Source organism: Natator depressus, chromosome 3, assembly GCF_965152275.1.
Source record: "Natator depressus isolate rNatDep1 chromosome 3, rNatDep2.hap1, whole genome shotgun sequence".
Taxonomy (NCBI): Eukaryota; Metazoa; Chordata; order Testudines; family Cheloniidae; genus Natator; species Natator depressus.
In genome coordinates this window covers 98,591,052-98,606,072 of record NC_134236.1, presented here as the reverse complement: position 1 = coordinate 98,606,072, position 15,021 = coordinate 98,591,052, and the positions used below count along the sequence as shown (strand labels likewise).

At 44.3% G+C, this 15,021-nt stretch overlaps 2 protein-coding genes across 4 annotated transcripts in view; one reads left to right on the top strand and one right to left on the bottom strand.

Moving 5' to 3' along the window:
• The window catches only part of PTPRK (protein tyrosine phosphatase receptor type K), a 576,923-nt gene that overhangs the window by 180,844 nt on the left and 381,058 nt on the right, over window positions 1-15,021 (top strand). The gene's annotated exons all lie outside the window — the stretch shown is intronic.
• LOC141983987 (myb/SANT-like DNA-binding domain-containing protein 2) lies at window positions 6,914-8,888 on the bottom strand. Its single transcript, XM_074946939.1, has 2 exons — window positions 7,967-8,888; window positions 6,914-7,387 (listed from the first exon to the last, which is right to left on the bottom strand). The coding sequence occupies exons 1-2, from the start codon at window positions 8,547-8,549 to the stop codon at window positions 7,236-7,238; spliced, it is 735 nt and encodes a 244-aa protein (XP_074803040.1). The 5' UTR covers window positions 8,550-8,888; the 3' UTR covers window positions 6,914-7,235.

The following is a 15,021-nucleotide window of genomic DNA, read 5'->3' as shown; positions in this document are numbered from 1 at the left end:
TGAATATTCTGCTTTTACATATGCAGTTGATGCTTGGTAACCAGATGCTGAAAGCACAGTATTAATGGACTTATGATGCTGTACCATATGAGCAAGGGAATGACTGCCCAGATGTATTTGTAGAGTTCCCTTTGTAAAATCAAGATACTACTTTACCCTATATACCGAGTGAAGAATTGTCTGATGTTTCTGTTGCATTTCAAGTAAAAGAAGCAGATGCAGAACTCTCATCAGCTAAGAAAGTTGTAGCTGAGAATTTGCTCTGCAGGTTCACATATGCCAGTGAAATTTCAGGATTATGTGCATAGCCTCTCATGCGCCCTACCTATGATACAATGGGGGGTACAAATAATGGGTTCGTTAGCTTTACAATATTTAGAATATTAGCTGACATGGTTGGAACTCACCTGGTTGGTGGACATTTTATAGGAACATCAGGGATGACAGTGGTTCGGTAGGGGAGAATGTAACCTAAGCTTCTGTCACTGTTCCTTTAAATAATAGATTATTATTTGATTGATTGCCAAAACAGTGCAGCAGCTATCTACTGTCTCCAGTTTGGGACTAGCAGGGGGAAAAAGGTTCAGGAACCCTTGAAGCATTCTCAGTGGGGTATCTCCAAGGGTGGGGCCATTTGCACTCCCAAGTGTTAAGAAAAAAAAAGAAGTGGTGGTGGGAAGGGCACTAAACTCTTCAGTTTGCTCAGTTTGTGCTTATACGATAAGATTGTGCTTATATTTATGGGGAGCCTTAGTTAACCCTCAAATTGTCATTTTACAAGCTTAAAGATTTTTTGGGTAGCTCCACTATATTGTGGTGGTCTTTATTCCAAACTAGAACAATTCAGGGTATGGGCATCCACAACTGTCCAAATATGCATATTTAGCATGTGGTGTTTCTCACAGGTGAGAGCTCCGCTGTCGAACTGAACCCACTCACTATTCGTGCAGTAAAATGAAATTACTACGGTTACTTGTATAATCAAAGTTTAGTGGGTTACACAGACAAAAACGAACAGCATTGTCTGGTCTCAGTTACAGGGGATTCTTCAGTTGGTTATTGTATACGGAGCTCTGAAGGGGGGAACAAATAATCTGTGGGGGGGGTGTTCAAAATGTATCAGGTGATTTGTGGGAGAAGCTGATCTGTTTGCCATTACTAGCAAGGGCTAAGTGAATCATTTTATAAATCTCAAATACTTTCAGAAGATTCTTGAGAAATATACAGGGTTTAATCTTCTTTCCATAACTTCCCAAGAGACCCACTCAAAAAACCGTAATCTGCTATTTGCATATAGGCGTAATTAGGAATTGTGAGTTTTTCTTTAACCCTTTGAGCCTGATGAGGAGTTTTAGCATTCTCATTTACTGTTGAGTCCCATAGCTGTCATCAAGAGAATAAGTAATTTAATTTCTGTTATCAGTTTCAGTGTCTTAAGGTTATGGAAATGAGTATGTGTTTCTTAGCCTGTTTTAATATTTTTCCAGTTGGATTAGTTGATAGTGCCTTAAAGATACTCTAAATGCAAATGCTGTCTCTTATGCTATACTTCCTATGTACCAATTGAGGGTCTAAATTCTATTTAGTATCAGAATAAATTCAAAATTATTTTTTAGAATAGGTGGGATTTTTGTTAATGTGGTAAACAAGTGAAAAATTGTTTAACTAGTTTAAAATTATCTCTCAAGTTGTTTTTGGTCTCTAAAGACATGTTGAAAAATGGTTGCTTTCAGCTAAAATTAGTTATTTGTTCATGAAGAATAAGTGCTTTCTGCAGAGAAAAATAGTGAATGAATGCATTACATTTCGTAAATTTATTTCAGTATTTGTCCGGTTTGGGTGCACAGTCTTTCTATTAAGAATGTTTTGGAACAGTCTAGTTTTAACTTCTAGAGTTAGGCAATCCATGTAAAATTGTGCATCTGTGTGTATAGATAAATGTATGTATGGTGACAACAACTAGAGTTAAGGTTTAAACATTTCCATTCAGAAAGTTTTTTTTTCCCAGTTGCTTATAACTTTTGTCTAGTTTTCACCTTTTGGACTGAAATTCTTCCAGCCTTTTTTCCATGTGAGGGGAATGTATAATTTGTTTTGGTTTTGGAAACTTGAGCAAATAGGATTTTGCTTGTTTTGAAGAAGAAACCATGTGCAAAGAAAATACTTCTGACATAATTCATTAAAAAACAACAACCCCAAAAAAGAACAAAAAACCTCCTCACACACAGACAACCTTCCTCCTTCCAAAAACAAACAAACATTTCAGTCTTTTTAGAATAGTTCTAATACTTACCAGTTAATGCATGGAGTTTAAAAAAAAAAAAAAAATCTTTGGATAAGATGAAGCCTGATGAAAATCTGTTTTGTTTTGGCAGAGAGTGGTTTAAAAATCACAGTGCTGACACACTGATACTTTTAATAACTAGAAGTTTTTTCAAAATATTTTTCTGTGTTGAAGGTTTTTACAGCCCTGTCTCATTCACAACATTGAGTCAGTGCTCTGTAGGAAAGACTAAAGAATTCTGGCAAAGCCAGTTAAGCACTTCTGCATTTAGAATTTTAAAAGCATAAATGCTTAATAAGGTTTTAAACCATTTAAATGAATGGGAGAAGATAGTATCTGCCTCATCCTAAGTGAGTGTATACACAGCCTAGGGTCCTGTTGTATCCATTGCTGTCCAAGAGATCTCAGATCATCTTCTCCACTGAAGACCTTTCAGTGATCATCCACACATTTGTCATTGCCAGGATTCCTACTGTCTTGTAAGGACCACGCAGAATCTCCAATTGTTGCAAAAAGTATCTGTTTCCTGAGTGGTACATGCACACAATATCTGTGCTCAGTTCTCTGCACTGGCCATTTTTGAGTAAGATGCAATAATGAATTAGCATTGAGTGGCTGAGGGTGGGGTGATATAGTTATTTCTCTCTCTCTCCCACCACAGTAGTTAAGAGTATCTAGGAATCTCTTGCTGTCAGTGGTAAGTTTGAATTCTCTATATCTGATGGCTGATTCTCAGTCAGTGGCTTGTGCCTTGGAAATTGTCTCCTTCTGGTTACTTGTCAGAGCCAGAGACTTCTAGTTATCTGTCGGAACGCTTTTGCAATACACAACTATTTTTAGAGCTAATCTGGAGTTTGATGGAAAGTGCAGTTTCTGAAAAATTGGGCAAGAAGCTTACACAGCTTTGACCTTCCTGGGTCTGACCTCGGAGCATTCAGCATCCCCTTCCACACCGTGTGCTTCCCACAGCGAGTCCGCCCTGGCGTGGCTCCTGGGGAAGCCAAAAGGCCCTGCACCCCAACTCCGTAATCAGCAGCGACTCTCAGCCAGCCGATAAAACAGACGCTTTATTAGTCGACAGGAACACAGCACAGGGCAGAACTTGTTAGCACAGAAATCAGTGACTTTCAGCCAACTTCATTTTGCGGGGAGGGGAGCCCAGAGCCAGGGCTCTGGTCCTCCTCCTGAGCCCCAAACCAGCCGAGAATGATTCACTTCTAGGTTTTTTTGTTTGGTTTTTTTCCATCAGAAACAAACCCAAAATGTTTTGTTTAGTGTTGGGTTGACCTGGATCAAAATGTTGGTTTGGTGAACTCAACTGAAGCCTTTCATTTCAGGTCAATTCATTAATCTGCGCCTATCTGAACTGTCTCGATGCCTTATTGGGAGTTGTCGTTTGGGTGCTGTATGCTGCTGTTTCTCAGTAAGGGCTGGGCTCCCTGTCTGGACTACATCTGTTGTGATGTACGGCATGACTGTTCCTTGTAAACACAGAACAAATTCTACCTGTCTAGCAATACATCTCGAACAGACATTGACAGAAATGTTTTCATTAATTAAAGAATGTCAGTTATCCCGAAAAAGGCTCCTAGAACAGATCTAGATTGAAAAATCAGATGTATGGTCACATTAGCCATGGAATTATGTAATAAGTAGACTTGTTTTGTCCATTAGCTAATTGCAAAGGGGAAACTCGGCCAAGATATTTATAATGATAGGTGACTCAGTCCTATGTTTAGGAAGTTTCCAAAATGTATTACTTAAGGTATGTCTACACTACGGAATAAGGTCGAATTTATAGAAGTCGGTTTTTTAGAAATCGGTTTTATATATTCGAGTGTGTGTGTCCCCACAGAAGTGCATTAAGTGCATTAACTCGGCGGAGTGCTTCCACAGTACCGAGGCTAGAGTCGACTTCCGGAGCGTTGCACTGTGGGTAGCTATCCCACAGTTCCCGCAGTCTCCGCTGCCCATTGGAATTCTGGGTTGAGATCCCAATGCCTGATGGGGCTGAAACATTGTCGCGGGTGGTTCTGGGTACATATCGTCAGTCCCCCCCTTCCCTCCCTCCCTCCGTGAAAGCAAGGGCAGACAATTGTTTCGCGCCTTTTTTCCTGAGTTACCTGTGCGGACGCCATACCACCGCAAGCATGGAGCCCACTCAGGTAACCGTCACCGTATGTCTCCTGGGTGCTGGCAGACGCGGCACGGCATTGCTACACAGTAGCAGCAACCCATTGCCTTGTGGCAGCAGACGGTACAATACGACTGGTAGCCGTCCTCGTCATGTCCGAGGTACTCCTGGTCGCCTGTGTGAGGTCGATCAGGAGCGCCTGCGCAGACATGGGCGCAGGGACTAAATTTTTAGTGACTTGACCAGGTCATTCTCTTTAGTCCTGCAGTCAGTCGTATTGAACTGTCTAATGGTGAGCAGGCAGGCAATACGGATTGCTAGCAGTCGTATTGCACCGTCTTCTGCCGAGCAGCCATGAGATGACGATGGCTAGCAATCGTACTGTGCCATCTTCTGCCAGGCAGGCAAGAGATGAGGATGGCTAGCAGTCGTACTGTACCATCTTCTGCCGAGCAGCCATGAGATGTGGATGGCTTGCAGTCCTTCTGCACCGTCTGCTGCCAGCCAAAGATGTAAAAGATAGATGGAGTGGATCAAAACAAGAAATAGACCAGATTTGTTTTGTAATCATTTGCCTCCTCCCCTGTCTAGGGGACTCATTCCTCTAGGTCACACTGCAGTCACTCACAGAGAAGGTGCTGTGAGGTAGATCTAGCCATGTATCAATCAGAGGCCAGGCTAACCTTCTTGTTCCAATAAGAACAATAACTTAGGTGCACCATTTCTTATTGGAACCCTCCGTGAAGTCCTGCCTGAACTACTCCTTGATGTAAAGCCACCCCCTTTGTGGATTTTAGCCTCCTGAAGCCAACCCTGTAAGCCGTGTCGTCAGTCGCCCCTCCCTCCGTCAGAGCAACGGCAGACAATCATTCCGCGCCTTTTTTCTGTGCGGACGCCATACCAAGGCAAGCATGGAGTCCGCTCAGCTCACTTTGTCAATTAGGAGCACATTAAACACCACACGCATTATCCAGCAGTATATGCAGCACCAGAACCTGGCAAAGCGCTACCGGGCGAGGAGGCGACGTCAGCGCGGTCACGTGAGTGATCAGGACATGGACACAGATTTCTCTGAAAGCATGGGCCCTGCCAATGCATGCATAATGGTGCTAATGGGGCAGGTTCATGCTGTGGAACGCCGATTCTGGGCTCGGGAAACAAGTACAGACTGGTGGGACCGCATAGTGTTGCAGGTCTGGGACGATTCCCAGTGGCTGCGAAACTTTCGCATGCGTAAGGGCACTTTCATGGAACTTTGTGACTTGCTTTCCCCTGCCCTGAGGTGCAAGAATACCAAGATGAGAGCAGCCCTCACAGTTGAGAAGCGAGTGGCGATAGCCCTGTGGAAGCTTGCAACGCCAGACAGCTACCGGTCAGTTGGGAATCAATTTGGAGTGGGCAAATCTACTGTGGGGGCTGCTGTGATGCAAGTAGCCCACGCAATCAAAGATCTGCTGATATCAAGGGTAGTGACCTTGGGAAATGTGCAGGTCATAGTGGATGGCTTTGCTGCAATGGGATTCCCTAACTGTGGTGGGGCCATAGACGGAACCCATATCCCTATCTTGGCACCGGAGCACCAAGCCGGCGAGTACATAAACCGCAAGGGGTACTTTTCAATAGTGCTGCAAGCTCTGGTGGATCACAAGGGACGTTTCACCAACATCAACGTGGGATGGCCGGGAAAGGTACATGACGCTCGCATCTTCAGGAACTCTGGTCTGTTTCAAAAGCTTCAAGAAGGGACTTTATTCCCAGACCAGAAAATAACCATTGGGGATGTTGAAATGCCTATATGTATCCTTGGGGACCCAGCCTACCCCTTAATGCCATGGCTCATGAAGCCGTACACAGGCAGCCTGGACAGCAGTCAGGAGCTGTTCAACTACAGGCTGAGCAAGTGCAGAATGGTGGTAGAATGTGCATTTGGACGTTTAAAGGCGCGCTGGCGCAGTTTACTGACTCGGTTAGACCTCAGCGAAACCAATATTCCCACTGTCATTACTGCTTGCTGTGTGCTCCACAATATCTGTGAGAGTAAGGGGGAGACGTTTATGGCGGGGTGGGAGGTTGAGGCAAATCGCCTGGCTGCTGGTTACGCGCAGCCAGACACCAGGGCGGTTAGAAGAGCACAGGAGGGTGCGGTACGCATCAGAGAGGCTTTGAAAACCAGTTTCATGACTGGCCAGGCTACGGTGTGAAAGTTCTGTTTGTTTCTCCTTGATGAAACCCCCCGCCCCTTGGTTCACTCTACTTCCTTGTAAGCTAACCACCCTCCCCTCCTCCCTTTGATCACCTCTTGCAGAGGCAGTAAAGTCATTGTTGCTTCACATTCATGCATTCTTTATTCATTCATCACACAAATAGGGGGATGACTACCAAGGTAGCCCAGGAGGGGTGGTGGAGGAGGGAAGGAAAATGCCACACAGCACTTTAAAAGTTTACAACTTTAAAATTTATTGAATGACAGCCTTCTTTTTTTTGGGCAATCCTCTGTGGTGGAGTGGCTGGTTGGCCGGTGGCCGCCCCACCGCGTTCTTGGGCGTCTGGGTGTGGAGGCTATGGAACTTGGGGAGGAGGGCGGTTGGATACACAGGGGCTGTAGTGGCAGTCTGTGCTCCAGCTGCCTTTGCTGCAGCTCAACCATACACTGGAGCATACTGGTTTGGTCCTCCAGCAGCCTCAGCATTGAATCCTGCCTCCTCTCATCACGCTGTCGCCACATTCGAGCTTCAGCCCTCTCTTCAGCCCGCCACTTACTCTCTTCAGCCCGCCACCTCTCCTCCTGGTCATTTTGTGCTTTCCTGCAGTCTGACATTATTTGCCTCCACGCATTCGTCTGTGCTCTGTCAGTGTGGGAGGACAGCATGAGCTCGGAGAACATTTCATCTCGAGTGCGTTTTTTTTCTTTCTAATCTTCACTAGCCTCTGGGAAGGAGAAGATCCTGTGATCATTGAAACACATGCAGCTGGTGGAGAAAAGAAAAGGGACAGCGGTATTTAAAAAGACACATTTTATAAAACACTGGCTACACTCTTTCAGGGTAAACCTTGCTGTTAACATTACATACATAGCACATGTGCTTTCGTTACAAGGTCGCATTTTGCCTCCCCCCACCGCGTGGCTACCCCCTCAACCCTCCCCCCTCCCTGTGGCTAACAGCGGGGAACATTTCTGTTCAGCCGCAGGCAAACAGCCCAGCAGGAATGGGCTCCTCTGAGTGTCCCCTGAAGAAAAGCACCCTATTTCAACCAGGTGACCATGGATTATATCTCACTCTCCTGAGGATAACACACGAACGGATGTTGCTTGAACGCCAGCAAACATACACTGCAATGCTTTGTTGTACAATGATTCCCGAGTACGTGTTACTGGCCTGGAGTGGTAAAGTGTCCTACCATGAAGGACGCAATAAGTCTGCCCTCCCCAGAAAACTTTTGCAAAGGCTTTGGGAGTATATCCAGGAGAGCCGTGAATGCCAGGGCAAAGTAATCCTTTGACATGCTTGCTTTTAAACCATGTATAGTATTTTAAAAGGTACACTCACCGGAGGTCCCTTCTCCGCCTGCTGGGTCCAGGAGGCAGCCTTGGGTGGGTTCAGGGGGTACTGGCTCCAGGTCCAGGGTGAGAAACAGTTCCTGGCTGTCGGGAAAACCGGTTTCTCCGCTTGCTTGCTGTGAGCTATCTACAACCTCGTCATCATCATCATCTTCTTTGTCCCCAAAACCTGCTTCCATATTGCCTCCATCTCCATTGAAGGAGTCAAACAACACGGCTGGGGTAGTGGTGGCTGAACCCCCTAAAATGGCATGCAGCTCATCATAGAAGCGGCATGTTTGGGGCTCTGACCCGGAGCGGCCGTTCGCCTCTCTGGTTTTCTGGTAGGCTTGCCTCAGCTCCTTCAGTTTCACGCGGCACTGCTTCGGGTCCCTGTTATGGCCTCTGTCCTTCATGCCCTGGGAGATCTTGACAAAGGTTTTGGCATTTCGAAAACTGGAACGGAGTTCTGATAGCACGGATTCCTCTCCCCATACAGCGATCAGATCCCGTACCTCCCGTTCGGTCCATGCTGGAGCTCTTTTGCGATTCTGAGACTCCATCATGGTCACCTCTGCTGATGAGCTCTGCATGGTCACCTGCAGCTTGCCACGCTGGCCAAACAGGAAATGAGATTCAAAAGTTTGCGGTTCTTTTCCTGTCTACCTGGCCAGTGCATCTGAGTTGAGAGTGCTGTCCAGAGCGGTCAAAATGGAGCACTCTGGGATAGCTCCCGGAGGCCAATACCGTCGAATTGTGTCCACAGTACCCCAAATTCGACCCGGCAAGGCCGATTTAAGCGCTAATCCACTTGTCAGGGGTGGAGTAAGGAAATCGATTTTAAGAGCCCTTTAAGTTGAAATAAAGGGCTTCATCGTGTGGACGGGTGCAGGTTTACATCGATTTAATGCTGCTAAATTCGACCTAAAGTCCTAGTGTAGACCAGGGCTTATTCAATGCAGTCCTTTTAGCGATCCTCCCTGCCTTGGTAAAAATACAGAGGAGACCCAAGAAACTTTCCTGTACTCAAGGAAGAAACAGTAGGATCAGGCTTTGGGAAACCATGAAATAGGAGATGTGTTATAAATGCAATTTCAATCACATATTAGTTTATATTTTGATTTTTACACTTGTTGGAAAAAGTCTTACTTTTCCAGGAAACATCATCTTCAACTGAAAAAAGTAACAATTTGTTTTGGTATTAGAAAATGGGAATAAAGAAGCAGTAATATATTTAAATTTGTATGTGCTAAAGTTCAGGAGGAATTGGATTTAATATACTTCTAAGTCTTACAAAATGGTTGGGTCAGCATCGTTTTGTTTTCAATTGAGTGTACACAACTGCCACTCAAGCGTGTTTGTGTTACGTTGGAAGTAACTCAGGTTGCTACTATTATTTAAAGCAGCCTTCTCTTGAAAAAGGTGATGGGAAAATGCTTAAGCCTTGAAAGGTTGGCTGGATAAAGTAGTAGTTTGAGAATCATTGACCTAAATATCTGTCACTCTCTTTCCTACTGTCAGTGAGATGCACTTGCAGAAACTGATGCAATGTTTTCAATGCCAAATTCCATATTTCTTTGCACTATAGTGATGTTAGCTTTTGAGTATTGGGAACAGTGCCATGACAAATAATGGACGCTCAAAGCTACAATGTACAGAGCTGTCATCTTCTTTACAGTGGGTCTGCCTGCCTCAAAGTAGTGTCAGTTTTTTCTTTTCTCTTTACATTCAAAAAACAAAGATGCTGTGGGGGGGAACCTGTACAGAGGGATTTGATTTTAGTGGTGGATACAGCCTTTTCTGTAAAGGAGACGCTTGAGTTTTCTGGCCCTTTTCTCTATGGTCTGCTGGAAATAGGGTGACCAGATGTCCTGATTTTATAGGGACAGTCCTGATTTTTGGGTCTTTTTCTTACATAGACTCTTATTACCCCCCACCCCCGTCCTGATTTTTCACATTTGCTGTCTGGTCACCCTAGCTGGAAAAGGCAACACAAGGGAGCATGCTTTAAAACCAGTGTCTTTTGCATAGACACTTCATTCACTGACCTTTTATTGTCACAGGTTTTACAGTTTGTTGCAAGCTAGATATTTGCAACCATAGCAAAAAGTTAGGGTGAAAGGCCCAAACCAATAAACAGCCTAAAGAAGCTAAAATAGCACACCTTATCCCATCCCCTAAAATCAAGGTCAAGAAACTCAAAACAGACATGCAGGAAAACTGGGCTTTACAACTTTAAATTTTTAGTTAAGAACATAACACAAGAACATAACGGCAATACTGGGTTAGACCAGTGGTCCATCTAGCCTAGTATCCTGTCTTCCGACAGTGGTCGACACCAGGTGCTTCAGAGGGAATGAACAGAACAGGCAATCATAGAGTGAATCATAGAATCATAGAATATCAGGGTTGGAAGGGACCCCAGAAGGTCATCTAGTCCAACCCCCTGCTCGAAGCAGGACCAATTCCCAGTTAAATCATCCCAGCCAGGGCTTTGTCAAGCCTGACCTTAAAAACCTCTAAGGAAGGAGATTCTACCACCTCCCTAGGTAACGCATTCCAGTGTTTCACCACCCTCTTAGTGAAAAAGTTTTTCCTAATATCCAATCTAAACCTCCCCCATTGCAACTTGAGACCATTACTCCTCGTTCTGTCATCTGCTACCATTGAGAACAGTCTAGAGCCATCCTCTTTGGAACCCCCTTTCAGGTAGTTGAAAGCAGCTAACAAATCCCCCCTCATTCTTCTCTTCTGCAGACTAAACAATCCCAGCTCCCTCAGCCTCTCTTCATAAGTCATGTGCTCTAGACCCCTAATCATTTTTGTTGCCCTTCGCTGGACTCTCTCCAATTTATCCACATCCTTCTTGTAGTGTGGGGCCCAAAACTGGACACAGTACTCCAGATGAGGCCTCACCAGTGTCGAATAGAGGGGAACGATCACATCCCTCGATCTGCTCGCTATGCCCCTACTTATACATCCCAAAATGCCATTGGCCTTCTTGGCAACAAGGGCACACTGTTGACTCATATCCAGCTTCTCATCCACTGTCACCCCTAGGTCCTTTTCCGCAGAACTGCTGCCTAGCCATTCGGTCCCTAGTCTGTAGCGGTGCATTGGATTCTTCCATCCTAAGTGCAGGACCCTGCACTTATCCTTATTGAACCTCATCAGATTTCTTTTGGCCCAATCCTCCAATCTGTCTAGGTCCTTCTGTATCCTATCCCTCCCCTCCAGCGTATCTACCACTCCTCCCAGTTTAGTATCATCTGCAAATTTGATCCATCCCCTGTTGTCCACTCCTAGATTCTGGCAAACAGAGGCTCGGGACACTTCAGAGCATGATGTTGCATCCCTGCCCATCCTGGCTAATAGCCATTGATGGGTCCTATCCTGCATGAATTTATCTAGTTCTTTTTTGAACCCTGTTATAGTCTTGGCCTTCACAACATCGCCTGGCAATGAGTTCCACAGGTTGACTGTGCATTGTATGAAGAAGTGCTTCGTTGTGTTTGGTTTAAAACCTGCTGCCTATTAATTTTATTGGGTGACCCCTAGTTCTTATGTTATGTGAAGGAATAAATAACGTAAATAAGCCAGGATGGGCAGTGATGGTGTCCCTAGCTTCTGTTTGCCAGAAGCTGGGAATGGGCGACAGGGGATGGATCACTTGATGTTAACCTGTCCTGTTCTGTTCATTCCTTCTGGGGCACCTGGATTTGGCCACTGTCGGAAGACAGGATACTGGGCTAGATGGACCTTTGGTCGGACCCAGTATGGCCTTTCTTATGTTCACTTCCTTTTTCACTTTTTCCACGCTACTCAAGATTTTATAAACCTCTATCATGTTCCCTGGTGGAATAAGGGGAAAAGAAATTCTGTAGCTGCTGCAGCCAGTGGACTCAGAAATAGTTAGCAGGAGAGGCTCTACCTTTAGATGGCTCTAGGAAAAGAGATGTGTGTGCCTTCTAATTTTTTTTTTTTTTACTGTTAGTAAAAGTTCTCTTAGCATGATTATGAACTGGGCAAGGCATGTGACACTCTTCATGGAATCATAGAAATGAAGGGCTGGAAGGGACCTTGAGAGGTCATTAGTCTAGCCCCCTGCACTGAGGCAGGACCAAGTAAACCAAGATCATCCAGGGATTTGTCCATCTTGTTCTTAAAACCCTCCAGTGATGCAGATTCCACAGACTCCCTTGGGAAGCCTGTTCCAGTGCTTAACTATCCTTGAAGTTAGAAAGTTTTTCTTAATATCTAACCTAAATTTCCCTTGTTGCAGATTACGCCCTTTACTATTTGTTCTACTGTCAGTGGACATGCAGAACAGTTGATCACCATCCTATTTATAACAGCCCTGAACATATTGGAAGATTCTTATCAGGTCCCCCCTCAGACTTCTTTCTGAAGACTAAACATGCCAGTTTTTTGACCTTTCCTCATAGATCAGGTTTTCTAAACCTTTTATCATTTTTGTTGCTCTCCTCTGGACTCTTTCTAATTTGTCCACTTTTTCCTAAAGTGTGTCACCTAGAATTGGAAACAGTGCTCCAGCTGAGGCCTCACCAGTGCTGAGTAAAGGAGGACATTTACTTCCCGTGCCTCACATATGTATGACACTGCTGGTAATACACCCCAGAATTATTTTAGCCTTTTTCACAACTGCATCTCATTGTTGAGTCATATTGAATTTGTGATTCACTATAACCCCCAAATCATTTTCAGCAGTACTATTGCCTAGCCAGTTATTTCCCACCAAATGAAATTATTGGGTAGGAGGTTTAAAACAAAAGGAAGTTCTTCACTCAGCGCAGTCAACCTGTGGAACTCCTTGCCTGAGGAGGTTGTGAAGGCTAGGACTATAACAGGGTTTAAAAGAGAACTGGAAAATTCATGGAGGTTAAGTCCATTAATGGCTGGTAGCCAGGATGGGTAAGGAATGGTGTCCCTAGCCTTTGTTTGTCAGAGGGTGGAGATGGATGGCAGGAGAGAGATCATTACCTGTTAGGTTCACTCCCTGTGGGGCACCTGGCATTGGCCACTGTCAGTAGACAGGATACTGGGCTGGATGGACTTGTGGTCTGACCCAGTATGGCCATTCTTATGTTCTTATATTCTTATAAACTCGATGACAAGTTCCCAGCACAGAAAAGTGCTCCTTTTTGCCCCTCAAAATTAATCAGTAGCAAGACTGTAGAAGTGCCCCAGAGATACTCACCAGCTAGCAAATGCCTATGTCTTGCCAGCTTCAGTATTGATCTGCAAAGACAATATATTTGGAGAACTCAAAGCACTCACTAGTACCTCTCCTTTCCTTGTTGTGCCAGTGTATGGTACTTTGACTTTGCTTTGGAGCGAGCTGTGGCATGACGGCTCAACTGACCACTAGTTCAGGTTTCTCTGTTGAGATAAGTAGAGTATTCCATTCCACATCCATTGTAGCTTAACTTTCTGATAAATTATTTTAAGTCTATTTCTAAAACTCCCAATTTTTATCTACTGTGAATGTAAAAGAAAAAAAAAGTATCTTCCAGTTCCTTCCTGCATTCCTCCTCTCTCTGCTACACCATTCTATGTCCTGTATCTTCTCTCTGCAGCAAATTCGGACTTTCTGCAGCAAATTAGTCTTGTCTTAATTTGCATCTCAACTCTGAGAAATTGGAAGGGAATAGCACAGCTATGTTTAAATTGGTGATTATGCTATTCTCTTTGATTTCCCGCAGCTTGTAAAGAAATTAAAACAAGGCAACAGCAATTCCTCAATGCTGTGAAGAAGGAATAGCACAACAGTTGAGAACAGGAGGCAAAAATCTTTCCTGTTCAAACAAATTTCAGAGGCCTTTTGTATGGTTTCCTGCAATATTAATATTGTTAACATTGACTATTTTTAATGTTTTCAGGAGAAATAGCTAAATTTCCAGGCATATTGAGATACAGGCGTGGTGATATAATTGTGCAAAGTATTTTGAAAATGAACCCGCTAACCTATTTCTAAATGCTGTCTTTAGACTAATGAGTGGGGATGCTCCTTAGCATTGATTTGGGCAAACCTTGTGTCATAAATATAAAGGGAAGGGTAACCACCTTTCTGTATACAGTGATATAAAATCCCTCCTGGCCAGAGGCAAAATCCTTTCACCTGTAAAGGGTTAAGAAGCTAAGGTAACCTTGCTGGCACCTGACCCAAAATGGCCAATGAGGGGACAAGATTCTTTCAAATCTGGAGCGGGGGACAAAGGGTTTGGTCTGTCTGTGTGATACCTTTGCCGGGAACAGATCAAGGATGCAAGTCTTCCAACTCCTGTAAAGTTAGTAAATAATCTAGCTAGAAAATGCGTTAGATTTTCTTTGCTTTTTTGGCATGTGAAATTCGCTGTGCTGGAGGGAATGTGTATTCCTGTTTTTGTGTCTTTTTGTAACTTAAGGTTTTGCATCTGATTACCCTGTAAAGTATTTACCATCCTGATTTTACAGAGGTGATTCTTTTACCTTTTCTTTAAATAAAATTCTTCTTTTAAGAACCTGATTGATTTTTCATTGTTCTTAAGATCCAAGGATTTGGGTCTGTGTTCACCTGTACCAACTGGTGAAGATATTATCAAGCCCTCCCCAGGAAAGGGGGTGTAGGACTTGGTGGGGATATTTTGGGGGAAGATGTCTCCAAGTGGTCTCTTTCCCTGTTCTTTGTTTAAATGGCTTGGTGGTGGCAGCGTATCAGGTTTTTAACCTTAGCTGGTTCCCAAGGCAAGAAAGAAATCTGTACCTTGGGGAAGTTTTAACCTAAGCTGGTAAGAATAAGCTTAGGGGGTCTTTCATGCAGGTCCCCACATCTGTACCCTAGAGTTCAGAGTGGGGAAGGAACCTTGACACCTTGTGTATCCAATAGAATCATAGAGGATTAGGGTTGGAAGAGACCTCAGGAGGTCATCTAAGTCCAGTGGTTCCCAAACTTTAACAACCCGCGAACCCCTTTCACTAAAATGTCAAGTCTCGTGAGCCCCCTCCTAAAAATGAATATTTCCGGATTTTCTCCCTGACCTCAGCATAAATTATAAAAGCACTGAT

What these genes read in the sequence shown, in the direction of transcription:
- LOC141983987 (XM_074946939.1), bottom strand. Translation starts at nt 8,549, where the DNA reads ATGCAGAGCTCATCAGCAGAGGTGACCATGATGGAGTCTCAGAATCGC. An exon ending in AGGCGGAGAAGGGACCTCCG is followed by an intron (nt 7,388 to 7,966) that starts GTGAGTGTACCT and finishes TTTCTCCACCAG; the next exon opens with CTGCATGTGTTTCAATGATC.